This window comes from Ostrea edulis, chromosome 1, assembly GCF_947568905.1.
Source record: "Ostrea edulis chromosome 1, xbOstEdul1.1, whole genome shotgun sequence".
NCBI lineage: Eukaryota > Metazoa > Mollusca > Bivalvia > Ostreida > Ostreidae > Ostrea > Ostrea edulis.
In genome coordinates, this window is record NC_079164.1 from 46967087 (window position 1) to 46994526 (window position 27440).

General features: G+C 36.2%; 1 protein-coding gene across 3 annotated transcripts; it reads right to left on the bottom strand.

Annotated features, from left to right (window-relative positions):
• Positions 1 to 26741, bottom strand: LOC125652448 (transport and Golgi organization protein 6 homolog). 3 transcript variants are annotated; one of them, XM_056151273.1, is made up of 17 exons: positions 26660 to 26741; positions 22686 to 22776; positions 21545 to 22587; positions 20932 to 21070; positions 20657 to 20775; positions 13788 to 13950; positions 13235 to 13314; positions 11923 to 12035; positions 11530 to 11721; positions 10892 to 11000; positions 9678 to 9908; positions 9272 to 9397; positions 6860 to 7018; positions 5169 to 5667; positions 4632 to 4783; positions 3834 to 3947; positions 1 to 425 (listed from the first exon to the last, which is right to left on the bottom strand). In XM_056151273.1, the coding sequence occupies exons 2-17, from the start codon at positions 22771 to 22773 to the stop codon at positions 240 to 242; spliced, it is 3513 nt and encodes a 1170-aa protein (XP_056007248.1). In that variant the 5' UTR covers positions 22774 to 22776; positions 26660 to 26741; the 3' UTR covers positions 1 to 239. The 3 variants fall into 3 exon arrangements, with proteins under 3 accessions (XP_056007248.1, XP_048737625.2, XP_048737635.2); XM_048881668.2 differs by lacking the exon at positions 26660 to 26741 and adding an exon at positions 26174 to 26336; XM_048881678.2 differs by lacking the exon at positions 26660 to 26741 and adding an exon at positions 23145 to 23395.
• Between the last annotated feature and the right edge of the window lie 699 nt (positions 26742 to 27440).

The window sequence follows — 27440 nt, forward strand, 5'->3', positions numbered from 1 at the left end:
TACGTAAGTAGATGATTTATTATGGTGACATGCGTTATTATTACAAACACTTGATTAAATGCCAAATCAAACACCCAGCCCGTTGGACCAATATGTCACTGTCAACTAAAACATAACAATACAATTGTGCAAATCATGTACATCATTTTCCACACGATATAGACATTTTATTCATGTGCATTGAATGTATGAACGTAGCAGTTTATCATGTGCATTCAATAATCAACACTTCTGATCCATTAGCACTCGGCGTTACGGACTCGGATTTTTTTCTGCAGGGTCTGTTTGGGAAACAGCACCTCTCGCATTATGTCCTCCAGCTCATTATACACCAGAACTACTTGCATCTGTACACTTTCATCCTTTTCCGACCTCAGGATCAACTTCAGGAGTTGGTACAGGTCACGCATCACTGAGTCCAGGACCTGAAAAATCATACCGTGAAATTCAGAGATAGGAGCATTAAACCTAGTAGTTAATCAAAACTTCCCTACTTAGGAATTTGTGGTGAAAAATTATCATTTCGGTATAATAAGATCTGGCTTGCTACAAACAATGTTGACAGTTTACATACTGATATATTAAACTCAATCATGATAAATTGATCATTCATTTCACGACTCCTACATCTGCTGGTAACCTGTTGTATCGACTATCCTACAACTTAGAAAGGTAAGGTAGTAGAGAAACACAAAAGTGTTTCATTTAATCTGTAATTCCTTAAAAAGAAACTGAGACCATTTAAACAAAGGAGAAAATTCATGGTTGGACAGGGAATCGAACCCAGGACCCCAGCATTACTAGTCAGGTGCTCTAACCACTGAGCTATCCAGGACCCCAGCATTACTAGTCAGGTGCTCTAACCACTGAGCTATCCAGGACCCCTGCATTACTAGTCAGGTGCTTTAACCACTGAGCTATCCAGGTCAATATCCACAGTTAATATAGCCTTAACTAGTAACTACTACATTTTCCTCCTTCCTTAAGTTGTCTTCACCCTCGAAAATGCAAAGTCTGATTATTTTTGCTTCTGGCAGGACTTTCACCTGAAGTCCAGGGGTGGTCATGGCACCAAATGTAATACAGAAAAGGAGAAAATTTTGGGCTGGATCTGGAATCGAACCTGGGACCCCTGCATTACTAGTCAGGTGCTCTAACCACTGTGCTATCCCGATCGATATCCATAGTCCATATAGCCCTAACTACTGTGCATACATAAAAGGTCATTCCCCTTAAAAGCTGTTTGTGTGGTGTGTTTTTTTTGGGGGGGGGGGGGGGTTGTTTTTGTTTTGGGGGGAAAAAAATACTCTCCCATCAAAAGCTTATAACAAACAAAATGTTTTGTTTGTTATAAGCTTTTGTAGTTTAGCTGTAGTTTTAGTTTTCTTACTTTTCTATGTAAATAATTCTATCATCCTGAAGAAGGGACAGGTCATCCCGAAAATTTGACAATTCACTGTTGTTTGTGTTGTTGGTCATTTTTAGTGCGCCTTTTATATCCTTTTATATTTGACCTCGTATCTACTTTTAGATCCAACACTCTGGATGTTGAGTGTTGTTGGATTTTAGTGATATATATATATATATATTTATATATATATATATATATATATATATATATATATACACACACACACACACACACACAGTGATCCCCCGTTTTAACACCAACATTTGTACCTCAGCAATTTTGGCATTATAACGGGGGTGGCATTATATCGGGGGAGGGGAGGGGGTGTATGTACAGCTGTCTTAAGAAATCAAACAAATTTTATCTACTACATCAATGTGCTATTAGATTTCGGTGTATCCGCCATACTCAGATTTCAAAAACAATACTACATATTTGAACTCAGATTATTATCGTTTACGTAACAGTTACTTATTATCTGCTCCAAACTTTGATAATTGGAGGACTAATGGCGGATAATTGGTTAAGCATGCTCACTGAAATTTTTCTGCCGTTGATTGGCGATAACTAGCGGGGGTGATTACAACGGTAACTGACCAAATCGTACCTGTAAATAGGTTGGTGGATGGCGGTATGCGGGGGGATGGCGTTATAACGGGGTTTTACATAGCGAGGAAAATGGGACTTTGAACTTTTTTGGCGATATGCTGGGGTGGCATTATAACGGGGGGGGGGGGGGGGGGGGGGGGGGGGGGCAATATAGTGGGGGATCACTGTATATATATGTAAGACTCTAAAGTGCGTTGGTCGCTCCAAAGTGCGATGGTCACGCCAAAGTGCGATGGTCTGCGCCAAAGTGCGATGGTCTGCGCCAAAGTGCGATGGTCTGCGCCAAAGTGCGATGGTTTGTTAATGTTACGGACGCCAAAGTGCGATGGCCTAGCGAAAGTCCGATGGTGCGGAGTTAAGTAACGTTTGTGATGTCACGTCAATGTGACGTCATGCTTAACGTCTTTCAAAATAAAACCGACGAAATGAAACATGGACAACAACAACTGCAAGGTATACAAAGTTGAGGATAGTGAGAATGGCAAAGTACATTTGTTGTTGAACTATCTACTTCGCGCAAACATTCTTCAATTCAGGATCATTTATTACGTGTGATGTACACGTAATAAAATCCTGGGATATGCTATAATGCAAAACATTCTATACGATTTCGTGTTGGAAAATTTTGTATTTAATAACATGACAACTAGATGGTAATGGAATAGGTTTGAACTTCTTATTTTTTATGCATGAATTTTGCACTGATATTTTAGTGAAACAACACACTGTCTATACCACAACACTGTCGTTTACAAACCAATGAGTTTCGGCGTATCACACCATCGCACTTTGGTGTGTCAGACAATCGCACTTTGGCGCATGAGTGTGGACCATTGCACTTTGGCGTGTCACACCATCGGGGTTTGGCGCAGACCATCGGGGTTTGGCGCAGACCATCGGGGTTTGGCGTGACCATCGCACTTTGGAGTCCCATCGCACTTTGGAGTCTTACATATATACTTTTAAAGCCATTATAATAGGGCATTTTACTTCATCCATATTCCATCATAAACAAGTTAGCTTTTGCTCAATTTAACTACTAAATGCTAAACCTTTGTCAATTTCTGTCTTTCTGGGGCCCTTGATATAAAAATTGAGCAGTGAAGATTGCTTTCCTGATTTATCCATCTTTATCAACTAAGCAGTTTGCATGCTTCATTACAATTTGACCACAATATCCTAGGTACTCAATAAGTTCTACATCATATTTAACTAGCTGTATAAAAAATGCAAATCCAACCGCACTATAAATGTTGTGATATTAAAGAATGCATATTATACCATATAGCTGGTTTTTCCATGGGGTGATAATTTTGGTTTATTTTAGTGGTTTGGTATCATACCGTCAAATTTTTAATAGCTAATTTTGCACCCAATTGTGTCTGGAATTACAATATGCATTTTTGAAAGAAAGATAACTCTGTATAGCAGTTTTTGGGGAATTTTTTAAGTCGAAGTCACACATGTGGCACACTTCAACTTGGGAGGTACATAAATTACAATTTTTTATCATGTCAGTTATTTCTGACAACAGCAAGACGTTTTACAGATAAGTTATTAACACTTATGCTTATCAATTTTTATGTTTTGGAATTCCATGTCTGCCAAAATATATTCCACTAAAACTATTTGAATAACCTATGAGCTAGAAAATCGTCAAATTTTACATCCGCGGAAAAAACATGCTATATAGCATCTTGGTTATGTACCTGCATCCCTGATCACTATTGTTCCACTTGGGTAAATCTAAATAGTAGTAAATACCCACATGTAACATGATGCAGTATAGGATGGTGTAGGCTATAAATATTACCTGTATCGCACTGTGTCCTAGACCTCTCAATATGAACATTAAGGTCAGGGCTGAGGCCTTCCGAACTTTCGCATCCGGATCAGACTTCAGTAAAGCACTGCAGCATGTGAAAATCTGGAAATAGGAAGTTTCTTGTTCTTAATAAATAAGGTATCTCCGTTTAATAAACTACATTTCACCAAATACTAGTATTATCAATCTCTGGTTTTGAGGCAAATTCCCATGAAATAATTGAACAGGCACTTGAAACATGGATGTTGCCATTGCTGTATATAATCGATATAAGCTAGTATGAAATGTGTTATTTGATTGGTTGCACTGGTAAGCCAGACACTTTGAGTTCTAAATCTGCCAAGAGGGAGAATAAGTGAATCAGACACCTGGCATTCGAACACGCTCCGCAGGATGTATAGAATGGAAAAATATACAAAATTTGTATCTCCTTTCCCACTTTTGACATTATTGATACACTGCTTATTTCCCTGTGTTTGTTCTTGAGCCTACCTAGTTAGTATGAAGGCTAAATAGTATTCTAATTCCTTTATCAATAAAACGTAAGCACTTTGTAACAACACTGTATTTTAAAATACTTCAAACCACGTGCATATTCTGATATGTAAAAGGAAACGATAATTTTTAATTCTATGGACAACAAGATAAATGTGTTATTATAGAAATTACACAATGCATGAAGTAGAGGCAACACAACAGGGGTGGTGGGTGGGGTGGGGTGGGGGTGGGGGGGGGGGTAGAGAGAGAGAGTCAATGTAACAGGGCAAAGAAAGTAAAAGCCTGCACCTCCTGAATGATAGGGCCCAGGTTAAACTTCAGTACTGAGCAGACTTCTCCAAGATTAGACATGCTGCTGGCCCTTATCAAGGGATCTGGGTCCTTTGTCCCCATTAGGAAGGTTGACAACAGAAGGTCTCTGAACTTTGGAGCCATATCACCTGTAGTACAAAGCAGAAATCCAGGAACAAATATGGAAAATAAAAGAATATTTCTTCAATCAATTACTATATCATTAATATGATGTCACTAAAAGATCAAGCAAAACTGAAAACAAGATACAGTAAAACACAGTTACAATGAACATGCTTGTAATGAATTCATGCTTACAGTGAAGTGATTTTCTTTCCATGTAGTTTTAAAACATTTTATAAAATTAACTGATATAACGAATTACGTTTATAATGAATAAAATTGTTCATCTCCAGCACTTCACTATACTGAAGAATGGTAGAACTGTGAAACACAACATGTACAAGCCATTTACATGCATATTTAACTTTTCATTATGATACAAAATATTCAAAACAAAAATATTGACTATACCAAGATTTCTGGAGGTCTGCACCAAACATTCCCCAACCTTCATCCTAGTCTCAGCATTCACCTTTGACCTCTGACTTTTTCCTTCAGTTTGTGAGGACCTGTCTCTATATTCCTTTACCAGGCAGGGAATAATGGTGTCTGGAACAATATCTACCATGGCAACCAGTCCATTAACAGCTGCCAGGTACAAGTAAGAGTCCAGATGGGCCAGATTCTCCTGGAAGATCTTCAGGAGGGTTTCCTGTTTCTTGACAGCCTCAGGGTCTCTCTTTTTGATCAGCCTACACATAGTAATCAGGGCGTGACCTCTGACAGGAATTAACGGATCACAGATTTCCTCCATCGCCTGTCCTAGTTCTGTCAGTCCAGACTTTACTCTCTCCTTGTCCCCATCACTGCTTATCTTTGATTTGTCTGGAGAAGGTTGACATGACAGCTCTTCAATAAGAGATTTAGCTTTACTTTCCTTGGCATTTGTTACTTCTGTATCCCGTGGTGTCTGTGAAATTTGAAATACATATAATTCAACATACACTGAAAACAAATGAAAAGGGACTAATCACCATGAATTAAGTTATAAATATTTAACTGTACTCATCAATACTACTTTACTAAAAGGCAACATTTTCCATGTTTGCTAACATCTTGTTCCTAATAAAAGAAGTAATGATAAACAATTCAGCTTATGTCCATTACAGAAAAAGATGGACAAAGTGATTCCCATTGTTGGATACCCAAAGTTAACTTTCCATTGTGTGCAACTTTACCACTCTTGGGTTTTTTCAAGGGAATTTTGTTTTTAGCTTTCTGGCTTTTGGTTGGGAGGAGGTATAAATTGTCCCTCTTCTAATATCTTAAAAACATTTCACACACTTACACAAACTTTACAAACAAAATTACCTCAGCACATACAACAAACTAGCATTAAAATTAGTCCAAATTGCAATCTGACTGTCTTCTTGGTCATTTCTAATCTTCAACCACAGTTTCTAAGCAAGTAGAAAGTTAGCAGATGAAATCCACTGTGGGTATGTGAATATGATTCCAGAAGAATCTCACAACTTTTTTTTGCAGTGAGTATAATCAAGTGCAGTGGAATCTGTATTAAGTGGGTATTTGAGAATCTAACGAACTGACCGTTTAGATGAAATTGTGAACAGTTTACAAAGCCAACACCTATGCCGACAAATTCAGATCAGAAATGCTCACTTAAACCTTTGGCTCAGGTGAGTTAAAAATGACTGCTTAATAGATATGACCATTAACATTTGGTGTGACTCTTGCATTGGACTAACATGCTATACTGAAAACTCAGGGTATGGCCTTAAGGAGGAATAACATACCAAAGAAATCTGATATGGATGGAAAGTGGATATATACAATAAAATTTTGAAATTGAAAAGTTTCAAATTTACCTTTAGTTTTTAAAAAAATGCAGTTTTAGTAGAAAGCAATCTGGAAAAAAAATAAATCCCCTGCTACATGTAGATTCGAACTCACTATCTACAGATCAGCAGTTGACACATAAACCTACTGAGCTACCCAGCTAGGTGATTAGATTTAATAAAAGGAATATACTTGTATAGCCAATATCTATATTTTCGTTCAAGTTTCAAAAGGAAATCAGCCATTATGACAATGTAGTATTCCTCCTTAATTATAATATATTACTACACAAGCAATAATCTAACCGTCTTCTCCAGTTTCTCTGACCACACCACTCCATGTGTTGCGATAGCAATCCTGAGGTCAGAGGCCATTTCTTGAACACTAAGATCAGTGTGTACTTGACTGATTTCATTAAGAAGAGGCATGAGAGTGTTCATGTCCTCCCGGTCCTTAGCTGATATCTACAATAAAAACCATAGAAACTATAGGATTCTTAAGTTATGTAAGAACATCATCATCAATGACATTATCTAACTAGTGATGTAAAACAGGGAAGAAGCTACAGTAAACATGGTTATAACTAGTGATGTAAGACAAGGAAGTTGTTACAGTAAAAATGGTTATAACTAGTGATATAAGACAAGGAAGTTGCTACAGTAAACATGGGTATAACTAGTGATATAAGACAAGGAAGTAGTTACAGTAAACACGGTTATAACTAGTGATATAAGACAAGGAAGTTGTTACAGTAAACATGGGTATAACTAGTGATATAAGACAAGGAAGTAGTTACAGTAAACACGGTTATAACTAGTGATATAAGACAAGGAAGTTGCTACAGTAAACATGGGTATAACTAGTGATATAAGACAAGGAAGTAGTTACAGTAAACATGGTTATAACTAGTTATATAAGACAAGGAAGTTGCTACAGTAAACACAGTTATAACTAGTGATATAAGACAAGAAGGTAGTTACAGTAAACATGGTTATAACTAGTGATATAAGACAAGGAAGTAGTTACAGTAAACATGGTTATAACTAGTGATATAAGACAAGGAAGTAGTTACAGTAAACATGGTTATAACTAGTGATATAAGACAAGGAAGTTGCTACAGTAAACATGGTTACAACTAGTGATATAAGACAAGGAAGTTGCTACAGTAAACATGGTTATAACTAGTGATATAAGACAAGGAAGTAGCTACAGTAAACATGGTTATAACTAGTGATATAAGACAAGGAAATTATAACTAATGATATAAGACAAGGAAGTTGCTACAGTAAACATGGTTATAACTAGTGATATAAGACAAGGAAGTAGTTACAGTAAACATGGTTATAACTAATGATATAAGACAAGGAAGTAGCTACAGTAAACACGGTTATAACTAGTGATATAAGACAAGGAAGTTGCTACAGTAAACATGGTTATAACTAGTGATATAAGACAAGGAAGTAGTTACAGTAAACATGGTTATAACTAATGATATAAGACAAGGAAGTAGCTACAGTAAACATGGTTATAACTAGTAATATAAGAGAAGGAAGTAGCTACAGTAAACATGGTTATAACTAGTGATATAAGACAAGGAAGTAGTTACAGTAAACATGGTTTAACTAATGATATAAAACAAGGAAGTAGCTACAGTAAACATGGTTATAACTAGTGATATAAGACAAGGAAGTAGCTACAGTAAACATGGTTATAACTAGTAATATAAGACAAGGAAGTAGCTACAGTAAACATGGTTATAACTAGTGATATAAGACAAGGAAATTATAACTAATGATATAAGACAAGGAAGTTGCTACAGTAAACATGGTTATAACTAGTGATATAAGACAAGTAAGTAGTTACAGTAAACATGGTTATAACTAGTGATATAAGACAAGGAAGTTGCTACAGTAGACATGGTTATAACTAGTGATATAAGACAAGGAAGTTGCTACAGTAAACACGGTTATAACTAGTGATATAAGACAAGGAAGTAGCTACAGTAAACATGGTTATAACTAGTGATATAAGACAAGGAAGTTGCTACAGTAAACATGGTTATAACTAGTGATATAAGACAAGGAAGTTGCTACAGTAAACATGGTTATAACTAGTGATATAAGACAAGGAAGTAGCTACAGTAGACATGGTTATAACTAGTGATATAAGACAAGGAAGTTGCTACAGTAGACACGGTTATAACTAGTGATATAAGACAAGGAAGTTGCTACAGTAAACACGGTTATAACTAGTGATATAAGACAAGGAAGTAGCTACAGTAAACATGGTTATAACTAGTGATATAAGATGTAGAGGTGTGGGGTAGCGGGAGGGGGGGGGCAGTTAGAGGATTGGAGGGGCAGGACTTTCCCCTTCAATCTATTGCAGACAGAGATTAAACATGGCACTGTACTGTACAAGTATTCTTCCCTCTATAACTAAATCAAATTTGGTACACCTTCGGCCTTCATACCTTTGAAAGCCAAGATTTCCTGGTTAATAATAATATGAGGAACTAGCTAAAACAAGTACTTTTGTAATCCTTGTCAGATCCTTTGAGGTTTTAAATTGGTTAGATGATAATTGGTTGGACTGCCTCTTTAATATCATCAGACCCAACACCAAAATAACAGAACTTTAGTCTAGGTCCAATATATGTTTGGAATGACTGTGTAGGATTCAGTGAATAAACAAATTAGAAAAAAACATGATCAAACCTCCATAGCTCCTGACAACATGGCTGTCAAAAGACTCATTGCCATGGTTAAGGTCTCACTCTCAAAATACCCGGTTTTCTCATCCTCTGATTGGCTACAGATCTGAAGTGCCCTCTCTAATGTGGCCTACAGAAATACACACAGACATACAATATTTTTATCTTCTGAAGATATAGTAAGAAATGTCAATGTTAGTCAAGGTCAAAGTGTTGGTTGTCCAGAAAAGATAGACACAACAGCAATACATTGTACTGAAATTATGTGTGACTTCATTTCATACTTTATCAAAAGAAGTAATAATGCCTTTATTTTCAATTCTATTTGTTCAAATGATAGATTCAAGCTAAAATTTGCACAGCAATAAGACCTAACTTCATATAAGTGGTCTGCATTCTAGTAGACATACCTGTACAAACTTGAGAGTTTGGGAGGGACTTTTGATGCACCCCGGTCCTAGGTCCTCACAAAGCTGTGCGAGTACACTGAGGACCACGACCTTCTGAGTGTAGGATCTCAACTCTCTGTTTTGTCTGTCCTCAATGTCCAGCAAACAATGTGCAGAGTGATGACTAGATACTGGTTCTGATACTTCTGGGTCTTCACTTGAAATTTCATTGGTAATTATCCTCTGAAGCTCCTGAAATGTCCAGAAAATGCACAGTAGATAATGACTTGATTCTTCCCAAATTTTTAAACTACATGTATGCAGACATCCTACATGAAAATTTACTCATTACTTAACATATACCTGGTGGCAGAGTACAGTTTACTTCAGATATACAGTAGAACCCTCTTAATATGATGTTTTATTTTCCAAAACATTTCATAACAATAAACAGGTTATCATAAGGTATCCTCACGAAATTGAAACAAAAAACAACAAAGCATACACAAAATCTTAACTTAATTCTATGTGATTATAACTGTTTATTCAACAAGATAATGACAGTCTATGAGGTTCAGTGCATAGGTGTGTTTACCAATCCCCTCACTTTAGAACTTTAATGGAATGTAGGCCATGCCCTGTACACTATAGGTAAATTAAGGGCTTCACTCTTCCAAGGTCAGCAAATTAATGGTGTGAAAAAATAACTAACAAGATAACAAATGATTGATTTGACCACATGGTCCAGGTAGCTTTGTATCTCAGTGCATTAGACAAGTACTATTCCTGTTTCTGTGGAAATTTGAAGTTTTACTGGCCATTGTATATAAAGAACAGGTAAAGTCATTGCTTCACACCTCTAAAGACAAAATTACAGGTATGGAGAAACATGGGAAAAGCATCATAATCGAGGTAAATTTACATAAATTTCTTTAGAAATGGTTTTGCGTTTTGAAGAAGAAAAAAATCATGTAAACCAAATAATCATTTTAAACCAGCATCATTTTTTAAAAAGGGTTCTACTGGAAATTCAAGAAACTGACCTGAACTGTTTATTATATCTAAAGTTCAATATAACCAATGTTAAACTATATAGATATTACTGGAGATTTATTTTTTTACTTCAACATAACAGATAGTTCAATATAAGTGATACAATGTAACTGGAGTAGACTGTATATATGTAAGTTATAACCTTCATTGAACTCTTTAATATCCCTCTTCTACTTTCTTACCTGCAGTGTGAAGATGAGGAAGTCTCCTGTGATGCCAGTCTGTTGTAAAGGTCTGAGAATGTCCACCATGGCCCTCACAACCCTGTTGTAATCTGTATCACATGTATCACTGAAAAAATAATTACAGTCAAACATGCTTATAATGAACATGCTTATAACAAATTCACACTTAATGTGATTGATTGTATATTGTTTAACGTCCCTCTCGAGAATATTTCACTCATATGGAGACGTCACCACTGCCGGTGAAGGGCTGCAAAATTTAGGCCTATGCTCGGGGCTTATGGCCATTGAGCAGGGAGGGATCTTTATTGTGTCACACCTGTTGTGACACAGGACCTCGGTTTTTGCGGTCTCATCCGAAAGACCGCCCCATTTAGTTGCCTTTTACAACAAGCAAGGGATTACTGAGGACCTATTCTAACCCGGATCCCCATGGGATTATGTGAAGTGACATTTATTCCACTATGATAAGAAAATAAGGAAAATGTTACTGATATAACAAAGTTTGGTTATAATGTTTTATTGTATATCAAAGTCAAAATGGAGAAGTGATTCAACAAAGATATTCCTTGTTATACTCCACAATTCAAATCAGTAGTATGACAATGAAAAAATAGTACAATTCAAGGCCATACCTCTGAAGTCTTGTCACTATGACAACACCACCTTGAGCTCCTGCTGCAAAGGTCAGATTTGAATTAAGAATCTTCATGGATTTTGTAGACACATCTATGTTGTCCTGTAGTATGAGAAATTTTAACACTGACAAACAAACTGGTGGGTCCATGTTTTTCAGTACAGATACTAACACTTCTTGTGATGAAGAACTGAAACAGAAAACATTCTGAAAAACAGATTCATCTCATTTCAATTCTATTAGAAAATGATCTCATAATCATTTTCCACCAAATTCTTTTAAAATTTCTGGGACATTAATTTTATCTGCATATAGACATTTTAGTTTACATCACAGATGTATACAAGAGTGCAGTCTTAGTCTGTATCTGTTCAGTCAGTACATATCTAACCTTAAATGTGAAGGCCCTTCTCTCGTGAAACAGAATAGTTCAAATAGAGGCTGACATATTGGAAGTAGACAGATATATAGGGGACTACTGGGCTCCAATCCTCCAACAAACACCTGAAATGTACATGTCATAATCAGATATTTAACACTTATGTTGTATGTAAAGTCAGAGTCTGCGAGTACACCACAGGTGCTATTAAATGGTTAATTCTACTAATATGCAATTATGTCTACACTAAATACTGCAGATGTATTTAATTTCATTGAGAAAAAAATTCATTGTTTTTGTAGTGAACACAAATTTCGTGTGGATTAATTTTCGTTGCTTGTGATTACTTAAGAATTAACTATTATGCATACGAAGTATTAACAATGTTGCATATCAACTGCAATCCTAACTTGCTTAAATATCAGTATGATACGCATGCAATGTATATAACATTTGTCTGACAGAGCATGCCATCGTTAATACATAATTACAAACAAATCAGTACTCAGTGACCTGTGCAAGCATGGGTCATTCAGTTGTTGTATCCAAGTCATTACAATGTTCAAAGAGTTTATATTGTATTCTGTTTGTCAATAAAATTTGTAAAGAAAATTTTATATATTGAAACTACAATGTATTATCTTAAAAAGAAAATATAATAAAAAGAAAAAAAATAATAAGATTTAATCTGACATGAATTTAAATACTTCTACAGTATGTATACACTCACAAGATTAAAATATTACAACACAACAAAACATTTATGACATTATTTCTAACATGAATTGATAGACTTTAAGGAATTGAGTGACTTTGTCTTACACGCTATAGTTATTCTGCTATAACTAAGTTTTCTGCTGTTTGTTATTTGATTTTCTAGACTGTATGCCAACGTGGTGATATCAATAAATTGAACTGAATTTAATTTTAGAGACTCGGAAATTTTATTACCGAAAATGTCCATTCAGTTCCAAAAACCATTCATAAACCTTGGTGTATAAACCTATGCTTTATCAACCTATGCTGGATATTCATGTCATTTATCACAGAAATATGATAATGATTACCATGATTACACATACCAGTAATTGTTTGAGCATATTACTTTAAATCTCTAATTTTTGTAGGGTCAGATTCATACTCCAAGAAAAAATGCACCGGTTTGAGGCAGAACTTTTTTGCATGGCAACCAAACCTAGATGTCTTTCTTTGTTGTATATCTTTCACATTTTGAGGAGGATTTAAATTTCAGAGCAATTTCACATTATGAAATTGATGCATATTTGAAGTGTAATGGTAGTGCTTTGTATTATGCTATATGTACCTTGTGGAGGCCTTCAATACAGTCTCTGACTTCTGCTTCGTCCACAATGATAAACTGGCCTCCCTCATCAGTGTCCATTTCTACCAATGTTAAAATGCACTTTAACAGTTTAAGATTACTTGCCTGAACAGTCAGAAGCATAATGCAAATGTATTACATGTATTTGAAAAATAATGCACATAAGTTATTTTAAACATATCTATATATTGTGTTAATACATGGTCATTGATATCATCTGAAATATTCTGTCTTTTGTATTTCGCCATCAATACTGGTGCAACAGCGCGAGAATCTGTGGTGCACATGGTGTGAAGTGAGAGGGGTTGACACAAAATATTACAAGTTATGACTGGTTAACTAAAAATAACATTTCTGAGTTATTAATGAAGGAAAGAAGGACAGGAGCAATTGAGAGCAAAGAGAGGTAACTCATCATAACAAAAAATATCTCATTAGTTATTTTTCAAAAATATTCAGACTCGTTTGCATTATGCCTCTGACTGCTGAAACACTATGAGTTCAAAGAAATCATTGACAATGACTCTCGGCTTACCATGGTGCTCAGTGCTTTGTATAAGGGGTTTACACAGAGGCTGTATCAAGTATCTATCTGTCAGTGCCCTGTTGTGGGACGACATGAGGGATATTGTCGTACAAGCCACCCGCAGCAGGCCTCGTCCAATCTGTTTGTCCTTGGGGTGAAGCATCTGTAATATCTGTAAAGAAAATGTGGTAGATATAGTGTATCTATTCTGTATATCACTGACATCATTCAGAAGACAGCAGGTGCTCTGTATTAGTCAATAGTGTATCTACTCTGTATATCAATGACATCATTCAGAAGACAGCAGGTGCTCTATATTAGTGTATCTATTCTGTATATCACTGACATCATTCAGAAGACAGCAGGTGCTCTATATTAGTGTATCTATTCTGTATATCACTGACATCATTCAGAAGACAGCAGGTGCTCTGTATTAGTGTATATCTACTGTATATCACTGACATCATTCAGAAGACAGCAGGTGCTCTATATTAGTGTATCTATTCTGTATATCACTGACATCATTCAGAAGACAGCAGGTGCTCTATATTAGTGTATCTATTCTGTATATCACTGACATCATTCAGAAGACAGCAGGTGCTCTGTATTAGTCAATAGTGTATCTACTCTGTATATCAATGACATCATTCAGAAGACAGCAGGTGCTCTATATTAGTGTATCTATTCTGTATATCACTGACATCATTCAGAAGACAGCAGGTGCTCTATATTAGTGTATCTATTCTGTATATCACTGACATCATTCAGAAGACAGCAGGTGCTCTGTATTAGTGTATATCTACTGTATATCACTGACATCATTCAGAAGACAGCAGGTGCTCTATATTAGTGTATCTATTCTGTATATCACTGACATCATTCAGAAGACAGCAGGTGCTCTATATTAGTGTATCTATTCTGTATATCACTGACATCATTCAGAAGACAGCAGGTGCTCTATATTAGTGTATCTATTCTGTATATCACTGACATCATTCAGAAGACAGCAGGTGCTCTATATTAGTGTATCTATTCTGTATATCACTGACATCATTCAGAAGACAGCTGGTGCTCTATATTAGTGTATCTATTCTGTATATCACTGACATCATTCAGAAGACAGCAGGTGCTCTATATTAGTGTATCTATTCTGTATATCACTGACACCCCTTAAAAGACAGCAGGTAAATTTAATACTATATACAGTTTAACATAAATTTGAAGTGAACAATGTCATACACAGAAGTAAGAGTGCTTTACACTATACATCCATCTGAGGTGTTCTATACTAATCTCTACACTATACGTCTGTCTGAGGTGTCTTATACTAATCTCTACACTATACATCCATCTGAGGTGTTCTATACTAATCTCTACACTATACATCTGTCTGAGGTGTTCTACACTAATCTCTACACTATATAAATCTGTCTGAGGTGTTCTATACTAATCTCTACACTATACATCTGTCTGAGGTGTTCTATACTAATCTCTACACTATACATCCATCTGAGGTGTTCTATACTAATCTCTATACACTATACATCCATCTGAGGTGTTCTATACTAATCTCTACACTATACATCTGCCTGAGGTGTTCTATACTAATCTCTACACTATACAGTACCCGCAACGTTATTCTTGACATGATAAACGATAGAACACGATACACGCACGATAGGATAGGATACACGCACGATACGATAGGATACACGCACGATACGATAGGATACACGATAAACCTGATAAACGCAAAACCTGATAAACGATCTTCACGATAGACCTGATAAACGCAAAACACGATAAACGATCTTCACGATAAACGGAAAACCTGATAGAAATGTTGTAAATTTAGAAACGGTTTAGACGGAACGAAATTTTGATACCTACAACATAATTACATTATGTTTACATTATGTTGATAATAATATTGAAGGATTTCAATGTTCATTATATACCTACATTACGGACAAAACGGATTTCTTGTTTCCCGCGTTCTCGCGATGGGAAAAAATCTAACGCGGTAATCTATAGGTAACTCAGGAAAACCGCGTTCTCATCGAGGGATGACTATCAGCTACCTGTCCCCGTCGCGGTAACATTTGTTTAAAACATTGATCGGTTTTGTACCATATAATTTCTTTAATCCACGGTCGTACGTTTTTTGTTGTTGTTTTTTTTAATGCCATCACAGCTAAAATTAAAAAAAAATAATAATAAAATATATACGGCATTGAATTCATTATTTGATATCTATATGAATTTTATCAGCCAATGATTCTAAAACTTATATTGTCACCTAATGTTTAATATATAGATTATACAGGGAATTAACTAAATGTAATATAATGTAGTGATATCATGCTTCAGTAGCTCTCTTATGCTAATGTATATTACCTTGAGTATGAAATAAAACCAAGTAATATTGTGCGTGTAGCGAGGAGGGGGTTATTTTGCATCAAGCTCTAAGTTCACGGCTCATTCAACATCTCAAGTTATTTTCATAACGACCGCTTTAAAAAAAATCAACCGCACTACACCTGTTAGATATTTTTACACTATGATTGATAATTGATAGTCATAAGTAATTGGAACATATTTATTTGAATTGATATTTTGTTAACAAAACATAAATATACTGTTTAAAAAACATAAACAAAACCCGGCTTGTTTTAAATTCGCAATTTTGAAACGCTTAGTGTGTAAAAAAAAAATTCAAATAATCATCAAAACCAACATAAATTTCCAGTATCTACACGTACGAGTATTGGTACATGTGTACATGTACAAGGTATATAAAAAACAAAACAACGATGACAGCGGAATCGTGCCCAGTTGAGCAGAATTTTGGGGGATGCAACACCCTTGCACCCTTTTAAAACTTAATCTTCTAAATGTGTGAAATACAATGTCCCTGAGAATGTTCGCTGTCAAAACACGGGTGATACACAAAATCAGATATAAGGACGCGCACAAGTTCAGCAGTTGCTATATAAGTAGCATACACGTGGAAAAAAAATCGGAAGAAAAAGAACCATTATTAAAATATACATGTATGTGATAAACAATGTAATTTACTGATTTTTCCTTTCAAATCGGAACTCCCTATTTTTCTGTTAGTATTAATTACAAATAACTGTTTCTAGACAGACAAATGTTTATGAACTTCAGAAGGAGCTTTCAGATTTACTGTGCTCGGTTTACTGTCCTACTTTCCAGACTACTTAGAATTAAATTGTGATAAATTTTCACTCTCTCCCTGGACAGACAAATATCTTTTCTTCTGCCTTAAAATCGACAACTTTATGTTCTCCTTCAAATATACCGTCTTTCCTCGATTCCTAAAAATAGCTTCTTTAACAAAACGAATAAAGGTTTCGGAAAGTATCGTACTTTTTCATTAGATTTTATAAACGATCCCGATAGTTTCCGAAGCTACACGATAAACGATTTTCACGATAAACGGAAAACCTGATACACGCAAAACACGATACACGATAGACCTGATAAACGCAAAACACGATAGAAAACGGAAAACCTGATACACGATAGGATAGGATACACGCACGATACGATAGGATACACGCACGATAGAGCACGATAGGAATGTCAAGAATAACGTTGCGGGTACTGTACATCCATCTGAGTTGTTCTATACTAATCTTTACACTATACATCCATCTGAGGTGTTCTATACTAATCTCTACACTATACATCCATATGAGGTGTCCTATACTAATCTCTATACACTATACATCCATCTGATGTGTCCTACACTAATCTCTACACTATACATCTGTCTGAGGTGTTCTACACTAATCTCTACACTATATACATCTGTCTGAAGTGTTCTATACTAATCTCTACACTATACATCCGTCTGAGGTGTCCTATACTAATCTCTCTACACTATACATCCGTCTGAGGTGTCCTATACTAATCTCTCTACACTATACATCTGTCTGAGGTGTCCTATACTAATCTCTCTACACTATACATCCGTCTGAGGTGTCCTATACTAATCTCTCTACACTATACATCTGTCTGAGGTGTCCTATACTAATCTCTTTACACTATACATCCATCTGAGGTGTCCTATACTAATCTCTCTACACTATACATCCGTCTGAGGTGTCCTACACTAATCTCTACACTATACATCCGTCTGAGGTGTCCTATACTAATCTCTCTACACTATACATCTGTCTGAGGTGTCCTATACTAATCTCTTTACACTATACATCCATCTGAGGTGTCCTATACTAATCTCTCTACACTATACATCTGTCTGAGGTGTTCTATACTAATCTTTACACTATACATCCGTCTGAGGTTTCCTATACTAATCTCTACACTATACATCCATCTGATGTGTCCTACACTAATCTCTACACTATACATCTGTCTGAGGTGTTCTACACTAATCTCTACACTATATACATCTGTCTGAGGTGTTCTATACTAATCTCTACACTATACATCTGTCTGAGGTGTTCTACACTAATCTCTACACTATACATTCATCTGATGTGTCCTACACTAATCTCTACACTATACATCCGTCTGAGGTGTCCTATACTAATCTCTCTACACTATACATCTGTCTGAGGTGTCCTATAATAATCTCTTTACACTATACATCCATCTGAGGTGTCCTATACTAATCTCTCTACACTATACATCTGTCTGAGGTGTTCTATACTAATCTCTACACTATACATCTGTCTGAGGTGTTCTATACTAATCTCTACACTATACATCTGTCTGAGGTGTTCTATACTAATCTCTAAACTATACATCCGTCTGAGGTGTCCTATACTAATCTCTCTACACTATACATCTGTCTGAGGTGTTCTATACTAATCTTTACACTATACATCCGTCTGAGGTTTCCTATACTAATCTCTACACTATACATCCATCTGATGTGTCCTACACTAATCTCTACACTATACATCTGTCTGAGGTGTTCTACACTAATCTCTACACTATATACATCTGTCTGAGGTGTTCTATACTAATCTCTACACTATACATCTGTCTGAGGTGTTCTATACTAATCTCTTTACACTATACATCCATCTGAGGTGTCCTATACTAATCTCTACACTATACATCCGTCTGAGGTGTCCTATACTAATCTCTCTACACTATACATCTGTCTGAGGTGTTCTATACTAATCTCTACACTATACATCCGTCTGAGGTTTCCTATACTAATCTCTTTACACTATACATCCATCTGAGGTGTTCTATACTAATCTCTACACTATACATCCATCTGAGGTGTCCTATACTAATCTCTACACTATACATCCGTCTGAGGTGTCCTATACCAATCTCTCTACACTATACATCTGTCTGAGGTGTTCTATACTAATCTCTACACTATACATCTGTCTGAGGTGTTCTATACTAATCTCTACACTATACATCCGTCTGAGGTTTCCTATACTAATCTCTTTACACTATACATCCATCTGAGGTGTTCTATACTAATCTCTGTACACTATACGTCTGTCTGAGGTGTCTTATACTAATCTCTACACTATACATCCGTCTGAAGTGTCATATACTAATCTCTACACTATACATCCGTCTGAGATGTCCTATACTAATCTCTGTACACTATACGTCTGTCTGAGGTGTCTTATACTAATCTCTACACTATACATCCATCTGAGGTGTTCTATACTAATCTCTACACTATACATCTGTCTGAGGTGTCCTATACTAATCTCTTTACACTATACATCCATCTGAGGTGTTCTATACTAATCTCTACACTATATACATCTGTCTGAGGTGTTCTATACTAATCTCTACACTATACATCCGTCTGAAGTGTCATATACTAATCTCTACACTATACATCCGTCTGAGGTGTCCTATACTAATCTCTGTACACTATTCGTCTGTCTGAGGTGTCTTATACTAATCTCTACACTATACATCCATCTGAGGTGTTCTATACTAATCTCTACACTATACATCTGTCTGAGGTGTCCTATACTAATCTCTTTACACTATACATCCATCTGAGGTGTTCTATACTAATCTCTACACTATATACATCTGTCTGAGGTGTTCTATACTAATCTCTTTACACTATACATCCATCTGAGGTGTTCTATACTAATCTCTACACTATACATCCATCTGAGGTGTCCTATACTAATCTCTACACTATACATCCATCTGATGTTTCCTATACTAATCTCTCTACACTATACATCTGTCTGAGGTGTTCTATACTAATCTCTACACTATACATCCGTCTGAGGTTTCCTATACTAATCTCTTTACACTATACATCCATCTGAAGTGTTCTATACTAATCTCTACACTATACATCTCTCTGAGGTGTCCTATACCAATCTCTACACTATACATCTGTCTGAGGTGTCCTACACTAATCTCTTTACACTATACATCTGTCTGAGGTGTTCTATACTAATCTCTACACTATACATCCATCTGAGGTGTCCTATACCAATCTCTCTACACTATACATCTGTCGGAGGTGTTCTATACTAATCTCTACACTATACATCTGCCTGAGGTGTTCTATACTAATCTCTTTACACTATACATCTGTCTGAGGTGTTCTATACTAATCTCTACACTATACATCTGCCCGAGGTGTTCTATACTAATCTCTACACTATACATCTGTCTGATGTGTCCTACACTAATCTCTACACTATACATCCGTCTGATGTGTCCTACACTAATCTCTACACTATACATCCGTCTGAGGTGTCCTATACTAATCTCTACACTATACATCCGTCTGAGGTGTTCTATACTAATCTCTTTACACTATACATCCGTCTGAGGTGTCCTTTACTAATCTCTCTCTCTTTTCTCACTCTTACCTGGGGAGAAATCTTCTGATAATATTCTTCCACAGATTCTAGGTGGGAAGGGCAAGTGGAAATCACCTTGGCAACAGCATCAAACTTTCTCCAATCTGGTGGACCAACATTACTGTCATCTACGGCATAAGAATTATAACAAACATCCATTACAAAACTTTTGAGCTGTGTAAAATAAATTGAAAAAAAAATTCAAAGATTTGTTTCCAATGCACACCAGTAGGTAATTTTTTATTTAAAAATACTAACTTAAATGGAGCTGAGGCATTGTATACCTGGTACATTTCCCAGCATTCCCTTGATGATGTTGATAACGCCATCAGTTCCCATTAAAATGTCTGATAACATTCGACCACATATCCGTCTTAGCCACTTTGGGGATTGACTTAGAACAAATTTACGATTCACAGATTGCTGAAAAAATGTTTTGCAATTAATATCTATCAAAGTTCACTCGTCACTATATAGTTAAACCTGCTTCATCAGATGTATGTGTAATCTATTTCACTGTGTATTCTGACCCTAATTTGCATTGATCCTCTTTTCTTTTCTTTTTTTCTCTTTTTTTTAATACATATTCTTGACACTGTACTATCTGACACTGTTTAATCCAATGTTTTGTTTTTTCAATGCACGTCAGATTTGAGAGCTTACACTCTTTAAAAATAACTTCCATATAGTAACATGTGATATGACAGTATAGAATTATCAAAGTCATACTTTTAAACATAAAAAAATCAATGTATGCAATGCCTTCTTCATGTTTTTATTTAAGGCATTTCATTCTGATCATACAACATACCTTGATTTCCTTCTTTAAACAGCAGAAATCAATGCATACAGTAACTACTATATAGTAAACTCATTCATTGTGAATATCAAATATACCTTTTTCGTAAAGCTGGGTCCAGGAGCACCTTGTAGCATCAGGAGTTCCCTGACCAGCAAGGATGGATGGACCTTCTTAATGAGATCACCAAGAGATTCCTCACAAAATGAGATATCCATCGTCCATTCTTCACACTTTGTATCTGCCAACTTGTGATCATTATCATTTGACTTCTGTGCTACAGTGTTAGTTTCTTCTTGTCGTTTTGAACTTTGAGTTCGATGTGAATTTTCACTTGTATCAGAATCATCCTGCATTTTGATTTCATCAGTTTTATTTATGGAATCAGTTAGACTTCTTTGTGTTACCATGTCAACCATAGTTGCAGGTGTCCACTTTCCTGAATCAGTGTCCATTTTCCTCCCTTCTGATATAGCATCACTACATTTCTGATTTGTCTCTCTGACTACAGATATTCTTCCACTCTCAGCCTTTGCATCCTGTCTTCCGTGAACAATTTGAAGCAGAGCAGCAAGAATGTCTCCAAGATGACGAGACAGTATAATCTGACCTAGGGATCGTGACCCCAAGCAAGTGACCAATACCCATACAGTCTTAAGAAGTGAAACATAATTCTCCTGACAGGACTTATTTGGAAAAACTGACGATTCTAGCACTAATTTTCCAAATTCTGACCGTCTCTCTAGAGGGATGCCGACCCCTGGCTGTAGGTGGGGACACACACCCAGTACTGCAATAAATTGCAGAATTGAAAGAACAATTTTCTGGTGATTCACGCTCAAGATTTCTGGAGCAAGAGGAGGAGCTTCATTTGGTTTCAGTTCCCGTTTCTCCGTCTTCTTAAACTGGGTCATTTTTTGCTGTATGACTACATGAAGGGTGAATAACAAAACTTGACAGACTTCTAGGTATGTCTGAATTGTTAATTCTGCATTGCACTTTTGTCTTAGTTTGTGGCAGTTTTTCCGGAAAATGTTCTTAACTTCCAAATGTTTCTCTTCCTCCAGTGATTGCCAAAATGCTTGCAGACTGTTTCTTAAAACTGTACCAAAAATGTCATCGGTTTTCTCATTCTCTGTGTCTGTCAGAAATATGAGATTTAAGAAAACAAATGAAATATTTTGTTTTACAATTTCAACACAAAAATTATCACACTTAATAAAAAAATGTCTACTTTACCTTTCTTTTTCATAGAGTTGACCTCTGGTGTTACCAAAATTTTCATAAGATTCAGAACAGCGTTCACTTCTATTCCACAAGATGCCATGCCCTAAAAGTTCGAAGATATTCCTTTTTACAGCTGCCGCTAATCTTTTTTCCAATCAAAATCTAAATCTGTCTATTGCAATTGTTTACAAATTTTTTTATTTCATTATTTTTCAACATGAGCCTGCCAGACATACCAGTAGATTAATGAAAAAATGTTCAAGATTTCATAATGAAAGAAGAAAATTAATAGTGACAGTCTATATTGATGACCCACGTTAAATTGTTCTAAAGACATCACAATATTACATGTTATAGATGGCAAGTACTATTTCCTTTGGCCCTAAATCATTTGTAGTAAAAATTCTGCTTCATAATTAATATCTGACATCAGCTTTACCAGATACATGTTGAATGTAAACAGCAACCTACCCACACAAATCTACAACTTTTATTGTCACAATTTCAGCATCAAACTGGAGCCCTGAAATATAGCACAGAGTTGTCGAAAACTGCTGGTCCTGTCGGCAAGGCCGGTTAAAAATTCTCTGGACCAATAACTTACTAGAAAATGTCGGTCCAAATGTCCGTTTGAAAATATTGGGTGTGATCCGATTATTTTAATGTTCGGGATATACATGTGAAGGTCACTCAAACAACATGGCCATGCGGCAGATCAAATTTGTGAAAGGTTCTCTACCCACGATTAGCTCAGTGGTAATTCATAAAGTTCTAGAAGATCATGAGTTCGAGTTCTGCTCATGCCATGGCCACGTCAAACCTATGATGTAAATATATCCTTGCCAAACGCTCGGTATTTAGCAGTGAGAGTCATAGGTCTTTCGGATATGACCTCCAATGTTGTAGCAGGTTTTAACATGTTAAAGAACCCTCACTACTATGGCCTTGAGTCAGAATACAAAGCTTAGGTCTAAATTTGTGGTATTACACCTACAGCTATTGATGTCTCAATATGAGGGGAAATTCCTGAAGGGATGTAAAACAAACAACTTGGTAAGAAAAGGAAAAAAATTCTGAACCTGGAACACTTAAAAAATTACGAAGGCTTTGGGTTGATATGAGTGGGAAATGCATTGCTGTTAATAAAACAATAACAGGCATTTTGGTGCAGTTCTTTTTTCTTCTTTCTTTCTATAGTCTATGCAATACAAGGTAAATGTATCTGGTCTGACAAGACTTTGTCCAGTCTGATAGAACCTTTAGCTCTGTCAGACCAAATGTCTGACAGTGATTTAAAAATTTCGACAACTCTGATAGCACATTATATTTGAAGATTTTACAGTAAAAAAATTAGAATTCTTACTAAGATAGACATAAGATATACCTTAAGTTTTCGTTTGATGGATCTAACGGTATATTTAAGAAATCTAAACTGAAATCTTTCGGAGCAGCACATTCAATCTGTCCGACTTTGTTATGGAATCTTGCAAAAAGTTTGAGATTCCGTTGTACTTTTCACCAAAGCAATAAAGTCCCCATGTAGAGAGATGTGTGTTTATCTACTACAGAGGATCGTGTGTACCTCAGCAAGGTGAAACCTGTTCACATGATTGTGGTTTATCACCATTGTGATGCACATTCCATAACAAATTTAAACATATAATAGCGAGCGCAGTGAGCCAGCGCTGGCTCGTACGGCAAGCTGTAATGACTAAAACGCGGGAAATAATTCGAGCTAAATCTAAACCTTTAACAAGAAAAAATATTTGGCGCCAATCCCAGAAGTCCCTTGTCAAAAATGGCTGAGATCTCGCAAAGTCACACCTTGGACTATGATTGTGAACTTACATGGATTATCATCCAATCTTGTGGACTCCTAGCTCGAAAATACAGTGCAACATTAGGCGTAATAATGTTTAACAAAGTGCAATGTTTATGAAAGGCAGGGCAATATTATGTGTGACGTCATGTTTATGTTTTGACGTACGTCATAATAAGACTGGCAGTGGTGGATCTAAATGTTATTTCCATTTGCAAAAGTCATGCTACCGGGATAACATGTACGTAATATAGCATCGAATACAAATTGTCTATAATCAACTGCGCATGCAGTGTTGAATTTATCTATTTATTCAAAATCATCATTATACTGAAATTTTTCAATGCAGTGCTGTTCACACAGTTTTACAAACTTGAAAGGTTTGCGACAAGACTTGGGTATTTTTATCACACAATCAGTGACTTGGAAAGATAGAGAGTAGAAATAAGGAAAGTAAAGGCAATCAAGAGCATTATGAGCATACAGTTCAGAACAAGTCGCGCGTCAAGGGTTAAGCAGGTCACAGTGAAGGCGGCAGAAATAAGATGTTTCAATCACATTCATGTATGATACGTTTTATGTTTTAAGGTAGTACTCTACATCGTCATAATGGCTGACTTCCTTTAAAAACATGGATGACAAAATCGATATCACCAATATTTGACTTTTCCTTTTCCATTTAAATACCTAGCCGAGTAGCTCAGTAGGTTAGTATACCGACTGCTGAACTGTAGGTCACAGGTTCGAGTCCAGCAGGGGTTTTAATTTTTTTTCAGATTACCTTATACTAAAACTGTATTTTTTGACAAAATAAAGTAAATTTGAAAATTTTCAAATTCAAAATATTTTTGTACATATCCTACACTTTTCATCTACATCAAATTTCTCTGGTGTAGCATACCTCCTTAATGATTTGATGTAGAACCTTGGGAGAAAACTAAAATGGGATGTTTCTGCTGCTTAATTTCATTCATGTACTGAGTATCTGGCAAATACATATTGTTTAAATTGAACCTGATCAAAGTATGAACGTTACAAAATATGTAGGCTACATAAACAGGTTGAATACTTCCCCTATAGCGAGATATTCTAGGCTACATAAACAGGTTGAATACTTCCCCTATAGCGAGATATTCTAGGCTACATAAACAGGTTGAATACTTCCCCTATAGCGAGATATTCTCGCTAAAACGTGGTTATCCCTCTTTTGTGAGAAAGTTAACATTACCATAAACAGGTGTTTTGGCGTCTTTATTGAAAATAATGGCAAATCCCGTGCAACGCTGAATAAGTGCGACACACACTCAACATGATGCGAATCGTTTCTATTAAATTGACAATATAGTCAAGAAATTGCATATCAAAGTTGCTGCGAAAGAGGGAAGCAGTCTGAAATCCAATACACATCGTGAGTGTTTTTGTTTTGATTGATATATTTGCAGAAGTATCAGACATTTTAGCACCTTTTCTTCTTTTTACGTGAAACACGAAGAGATGTACTCCAAGGGTGTTTTTCTCGGTTGTACGGGATATATTTAATCTCGCTAGAGAGGGATAATCGCGTTTTAGCGAGAATATCTCGCTATAGTAGAAGTGTTCCCAACCTGATAGTCTGATAAATATAGCTGCGCTCGTTCGAACGGTTGCACTGTCAACATGTTATGTAGAAATGTTGGCCTACCGAATCATATGTGTGATTGTGTCCAGTTTAGAGAAGATGTCGAAATCGGGAACTAGAAAGTGATGGTTATTAATAGATGACGGATAATACTGACTAATTCTAATAGCCTCGCACATCATCATTCCACATGCCTCCCTAGTGAATTTTTTTTACCGGATATGAAACGCTACCGCTAAACTTAGAGTCATTCGGTAAAACTGATATTTCCGGGGAAATTGTCTCTTTTCAAGTGATTAAAGTTGTTGTTCATTACATGTTTAATGGATCGTTTAAGAACCTCGTATGAAGCATGATTTCACCATCGATAGAGTGATACAAACTCTCAATTATTTTATATGAATTTTTTTGTGTGATTTAGAACAGCTCAAATTAGAAGTACAGGCACTTATATCGCTTGGGAGCTTTTATGTAAGAGTACTCTTATATATAGTAATTAGTCACCCAAGCGATATATATAACTAAGTGCCTGTGTTTAGAAGGACATACATGTATTGTCAAATCTAATATCCACAAAGAGCAAGAACTGAACTGCGGAGAAACTCGTTCGCCATAAGAGTGACCAAAATATGGAACAACTTCCCTGAAACAATAGTTAATGCACCAACTGTCAACACCTTCAAGAATAGATTAGATAAACATTGGAAGAATCAAGAACTACTGTACGATGACAAATCAAGCATCACCGGAAGTGGAATCGACTATGAGATAGAGACTGATGACGAGGAAAAAGACTTTTCCTGAATCAGAAATGGAACCCTAAGTAACCTAAATTAAGTAATTAAAATTAGATCCTATGATCATAGGATCTAATTTAACTAGATTGAACAAATGTCTGATGCATTCGGAAAACGAGTGTCTCCTGGTAATCTGAGGGATGAGTGGGGCGGGGGAAGCGCCCCCCCCCCCCCACCTTAATTTTTTTTACTAGCTGCTCCGCTTCGCCCCCCCCCCCTTTTTTTTACTACTTTTGTTTACCGTTCTTTTTTTAAGTAAGATGAATTGATTGCTCCCCTACCACTTGGGTTGAAGTATTGAATGATACTTTAATGTAACTTGTAAGGACGACCCCCCCCCCCTCCACCCACCCCACCCCCACCATACTCCCACGATTTCTAGGATATTGAACTTTGGGCAAGAGAAAATGTGTGCGTTGTTGTTGTTTATATGCCTCCGTTATATGTTGAGAAGATTCAAAGGTATATACAGTTTTTGGTGTGTTCGTCTGTCTTTCTGGCAGTCTGTTTGTCCACTCAAAAACTTTACCTTG

What these genes read in the sequence shown, in the direction of transcription:
- LOC125652448 (XM_056151273.1), bottom strand. Translation starts at nt 22,773, where the DNA reads ATGGCATCTTGTGGAATAGAAGTGAACGCTGTTCTGAATCTTATGAAA. An exon ending in ATCAGAAGATTTCTCCCCAG is followed by an intron (nt 13,951 to 20,656) that starts GTAAGAGTGAGA and finishes TTTTCTTTACAG; the next exon opens with ATATTACAGATGCTTCACCC. An exon ending in GCAGACCTCCAGAAATCTTG is followed by an intron (nt 4,784 to 5,168) that starts GTATAGTCAATA and finishes TTTGTACTACAG; the next exon opens with GTGATATGGCTCCAAAGTTC.